General features: G+C 51.7%; 1 protein-coding gene across 1 annotated transcript in view; it reads left to right on the top strand.

The window, feature by feature from the left end:
• Pkd1l2 (polycystin 1 like 2) overlaps positions 1-5044 on the top strand; it is an 81670-nt gene that overhangs the window by 23506 nt on the left and 53120 nt on the right. Inside the window, exons 11-14 of the mRNA XM_028752696.1 lie at positions 276-483; positions 2352-2472; positions 2802-2943; positions 4285-4461. Of these exons, the coding sequence (XP_028608529.1) occupies positions 276-483; positions 2352-2472; positions 2802-2943; positions 4285-4461 (648 nt within the window). The remainder of the gene's footprint in view (positions 1-275; positions 484-2351; positions 2473-2801; positions 2944-4284; positions 4462-5044) is intronic.

Below are 5044 nucleotides of genomic sequence, written 5' to 3'. Positions count from 1 at the left end.
AGATACACACAGACACACCCACACACACAGAGACAGATATACACCCCCAAAATAAAATGGGACAGTTGGAGGTAGGGCATGGTGGCTTATCCCTGTAACTCTGTCAGTTAGGAGGCAGAAGCAGGAAGATCAGGAGTTTGAGGCTAGCCTGGGCTGTGCAGCCAGACCCTGTCTCAATGAAACAAAACCATTAACAGAAGCTTTGCTAAACCAGAAAGCCCACGGTGTGCTGGGTTCAGGGATGCTGTCCACGAGTGTCTTCCCATCTCGTTCAGGACGTTGCTGGGCTCAGTGGAACGCCTGTGTGGAGAGCCGACTGCTCCGCACAGACCAGAGGCTGCTGGTGCTTCATACCTTCTGTCTGCCACCGCTCAACTCTGCTGTCACGCTGCATTTGGCTACCCTAAGGGGCCAAGAGCTGGAGAAAGAGACAGAACAGTGCCTGTACGTGTCTGCTCCCCTGGACCTTGGGCCTCAAATCAGGTGAGGCACGTGCTATGTCATCAGCTGGCACCACTCGGAGGTGGGACTGGAAGTGTGGGTCAACCCGTCTCACCATAGGGATGGCAACCAGAGGATCCGCAACAAATGGCATGAAGGGACAGTGGAATGCTATGACAACTTCTTCATCCAGAGAACAGGAAGGGCTCTATCCATAGGATGTGGCGCCCAACAGAGACTTGGAGGAGGGGCTTGGGGAGAGGAGGAGAAAGGGAGACGCAGGGCCTTGCACCCAGGATCTACCCAAGGTCCCTGAGCAGGAGGGGACATGCTCCCAGCTTGCTTCAAAATATTCTGCTCTCTGTGAGTCAGCTTAGCATCTTATAGGAGTCAAAGTAGAAGCTTGAGGTAGCTGGGCCTGTCAGCCGGGTCCCTGCTGGACGCAGATGGCTTACTGTAGTCAGAAACTTATTACCGATGGATCAGCATCCTCTCTCAGCTGTGAGTGAACAGGACTAACCCAGGTGACAGTGTGGAGCTGCTATAGGGTGGGGCAAGCCATCGCTCCTAGGACTGCAGAGATAAGACAGGGGTTGACTGGAATCCCCTCTGTGGAGAGAGACAGAAGCCATGGCCTTGACTAGTGGGTACTGAGTCTGCCATGTTAGCCCTTTGGTATGAAATAAATGAATAACCTTGTGTTCTCCTCAGCCCACCATCTCTCCTCAAACCTCCTGGGCCCCTACCAATGCTTTGCACTGGCTGGACCTAAACAGAAGCCTAGAGGGTGGGAGCTGAGACATTGTCTCTGCAGGGAAAGCCGGAGAATGGCCTAGAAGGTCTGTAGAAACCCACCAGCATGCTTGCACTAGGGAAGACAGACACTAACAAGAGAATTAGGAAGTTTGACAGATTCAGGAAGTTAATGCTGAGAGGACTCAGAGAGGAATTAGACATGTGGCAGATGTCAAAGTGACCTGTCAGGGGCTCCAGGGAGGGGGTGGGACATCACATAGAAGGTTCAGGGGGTTGTAGCCAAACAAGTGATCTTCAGGTTCAGTGAGAGACCTTGTCTCAAACAGTAAGATGAAGAGTAAGAGAAGATACCCCATATCAACCTCTTACCCCCTCCCCACACGTGCACACACACACATACACACGCACGCATACATACGTACACATGCATGCATGCACTCAGACACCTGTGTACACACACACAGGCACACACTTGTGTACACACATACACATGCATGCACACACACCTGTACACACACACACCTGTATACACACACACACACACACACACACACAAACAAAAACACAAAAAAGAAAGAAGGCCCAAGGTTTGGACTCTGACTCACGATTCATGTTCCATTCACCCACTCAAGAGTGATGTCACCTGGGACCAATCACGCAAGTCCTCTGAGCCTGGCGTGCTCCCAAGCACTCTTGGGGCTCTGACATGTCACTCTCAGAGCTACTCTGATCACGCACCATATGTGTACTATGAAGCCACGACACTGTCACTTTTATCAACACTAAAGAGGATCTCAGAATTTATCTGGCTTTGTCTACTTCCTTTGCAGCTAAGGAAACCAATTCTTAAGTAACTCACGCAAAGCAAATCTTCCTAAGTGACAGGGTCAGGATTGGAAGCCAGGGACCTGTCCTGCACCCCCATATCACTGCAAGTGAAGTGACATGGAAATCCGGTCACGTCCTGACTCTTCTTCGGCCTGCAGACCAAGGCTGTGTCCTGGCTTAGGTTGGAGCATTGGTTGGTTTATTCCATCTTTCATTCGGATAAAGGCAATGTCCCACCTTCTCCACAGACTTGAGAATTGGGCAAAGACCAGGCAAGCGGTCACGATGCCTGACTGAGCTTTCTCCATACCCTCTGTACCTTCCAGCTGTCAGAAGAACTGCCGGCCAGTGAAAGCCGACCAGGACATTCTGCTCACCGTCACCGTGGGCGATGAAACCCCGGTGGCCGTATTCAACTGGTACTTAGATGACATCTCACCAGAGAAGGTGAGATATCACAGCCACTCGGAAGAAAATGTGTCCTCTGAGAGGACCAGCCTTGTGTTGAATGCTGGGTCTTGAGCCAGGGTAGGCTAACCTCATTTGGAACCAGTGCAGGGGCAGTCAGGAAGATTAGGGATCTGAGGGAATTTCTAACAGGTGAAGGTATAAACAGGATCAAAGCCTCCTGACCTCCTGGGTAGCAGCAGTGCCACCATGCCATTCGCTTATCAGAAAGAAATTTGACAGGCCCAGAGGATTGGAAGCCACAGGACTGAGGATGTCCAGGGGCCTACCTAGCAGACTCTAAGGGCCTGAGGGCTCTTCCCTTGCAGGCTGAGCCCCTGCCAGCTGCCTGCAGACTCAGAGGATTTTGGCCACGATCACTGACCCTCCTTTACAGCAACTCCTCCCTGCTGCTGCTGAACGGCAGCTTCCTGCAGACCTGGGGACCTGCTATTCACATCCGGGTCACAGGTGAGAAGCTGTCACCCCCATCTCTCGTTATGGGACCAGGACAAACTTGGAAACACTAAAATAAGGGACTTTGGTCTAACATGGAGCAAGGTATGGAGTTTTCTGCCTAGAAGACTTTGGGCAAAGGATTTGACTTCATGTTGCCTCCGTTTCCCCATGTGTGGCTCTGGTGGTGGTGGGGATATAAATGCCTGTCCTGGAACTGATGTCATTCCAGGAGTTTGACAGGATGCCGGTGGCACAAGCTGGTCACCGTAAGTCAACCTGTGTGTGCCACCAGAAATCAGGGTGACTCCGCTCAGGCAGAGTCAGAGAACACAGATGGCTTTGTTTCCTAAGAACATTTCCTTTGACTCCACGTTACATCAGTGCAGGACTGCAGGCAAGGACCACCTATGTGCCTGTTGGTTCTGTTATTTCCTAACGCAGCCCACGGAGCACCCACAGCCAGACAAACTGAGGTGGGCACTTGGGCAGTAGACACACCTGCTCTACCTCAGACCATCTCAACTGAGTTAGGCTAAGGCTTTAGTTGTAACCAATTAAGATTCTCCTTTGTGGGGGCTGGAGGGGTGGCTCAGTGGTTAAGAGTGCAGGCTGCTCTTCCCGAGGACCTGGGTTCAATTCCCAGCTCCCATGCGGCTGCTCACAACTGTTTGTAACTCTAGCTCCAGGGGATCTGTTGCTCTCTTGCAGACAGACAGAAAGACAGACACACAGACAGACACACAGACTTGCAGGTAACTCACCAGTGCACATAAAATAAAAACAAATAAACCATTAAAAAGGAAAAAGATTCTCCTTTGCTCCACTCTTGTGGCCAGTGCTGTTTTGAACTCCACGGCCGTGTCAGACGTGGTGGTATACTGCTGCAGGATGGACAGGGGCTCACAGTGCTGAGGATGTGAGGCTGGAAACAGATGGCTTCTGGGTAGTATCCACCTGCCTCCAGCACCAGTCTCGGTTCCTCCCTGGCTTGGCGATCTGACTTCTGGGTAATCTGTAGTAGTCCTATGAGGAAGCTCATGTAGTCCTATGAGGAAGTTACTATTGGTTCCTCTTTACAGATGACAGAGGTCAAGCCAAGGCCACTTAGATAGAAAATAGCAGAACTCCAGTCCCATGTCTGCCCACTTTCTCAGTGAGCCTGCGGCCCTACACTAGGGACAATTGTTAGATAAGAGTATTTGGGGGCCTACTCCAGAATCTCCAGAGAGGTCAGAGGCTGCTGGTCTGTAGCGGTCCAGACATCTTTGTTTAACAAGTTCCCAGGTCATCCTGAAGAGGGGTTAAAGTTTTGGACAGGTAGTCCCCTGAGCACAATGAATGTTCACTTCCCAGCACTGACCAGCCACGCCTACGGGGAGGACACTTACGTGATCAGCATGCTGCCTCCACCTGAGGCGCCCGCCTGCGTGATTGACCCAGAGGAAGGCTCCATACTGACGAGCTTTGCTATCTTCTGCAGCGCCTCCACAGCCCCGGGCCCCATGGAGTACTGTTTCTGCCTGCAGTCAGGTACCAGCCAGAGGCTCTGCTCTTCCCTCAGCTCCCAGACTCTAAGAATGGGGATTGCTCCTGTCAGACAGCTGCAATAGAGTCTGTCCTATGATGAGAGAGGTTGACAGGATGAGGGACTCCTAAGTCTTGGTTACTCCCAAAGCACTGGCCCAGTCATCATACCAGAAGGGCAGCATGCAACAACAGCATCTGCCCAAACCTAGGGGACGCAATGACTTTGTCCCAGTGTAAGGTATATAAAATGGTTAAATGGAAGAAGAGACACAACAGGTAGGGGCATATCAGGTCATAGTCCTCAACATATGCACACACACACACACACACACACACACACAGGAGAGAGAGAGAGACAGAGAGACAGAGAGAGGGAGGGGGAGAAAAGAGAGGAGAGGAAAGGGAGAGAGAGAGAGGAGAGGGGGAGAGAGTCGGGGGAGAGAAAGAGAGGAAAGGAAAGGGGAAAGAGAAGAGGAGAGAGAGAAGAGAAGAGAGGGGAGGGGAGGGAGAGAAGAGGGAGAGAGAGGGAGGGAGGGAGGAAGAGAGAGAGAGAGAGAGAGAGAGAGAGAGAGAGAGAGAGAGAGAG

The sequence above is a fragment of the Grammomys surdaster genome, unplaced genomic scaffold, assembly GCF_004785775.1.
Source record: "Grammomys surdaster isolate TR1022 unplaced genomic scaffold, NIH_TR_1.0 128, whole genome shotgun sequence".
Lineage (NCBI taxonomy): Eukaryota > Metazoa > Chordata > Mammalia > Rodentia > Muridae > Grammomys > Grammomys surdaster.
The sequence above is the reverse complement of the archived record's forward strand: the minus strand, read 5'-3'. Positions and strand labels throughout refer to the sequence as shown.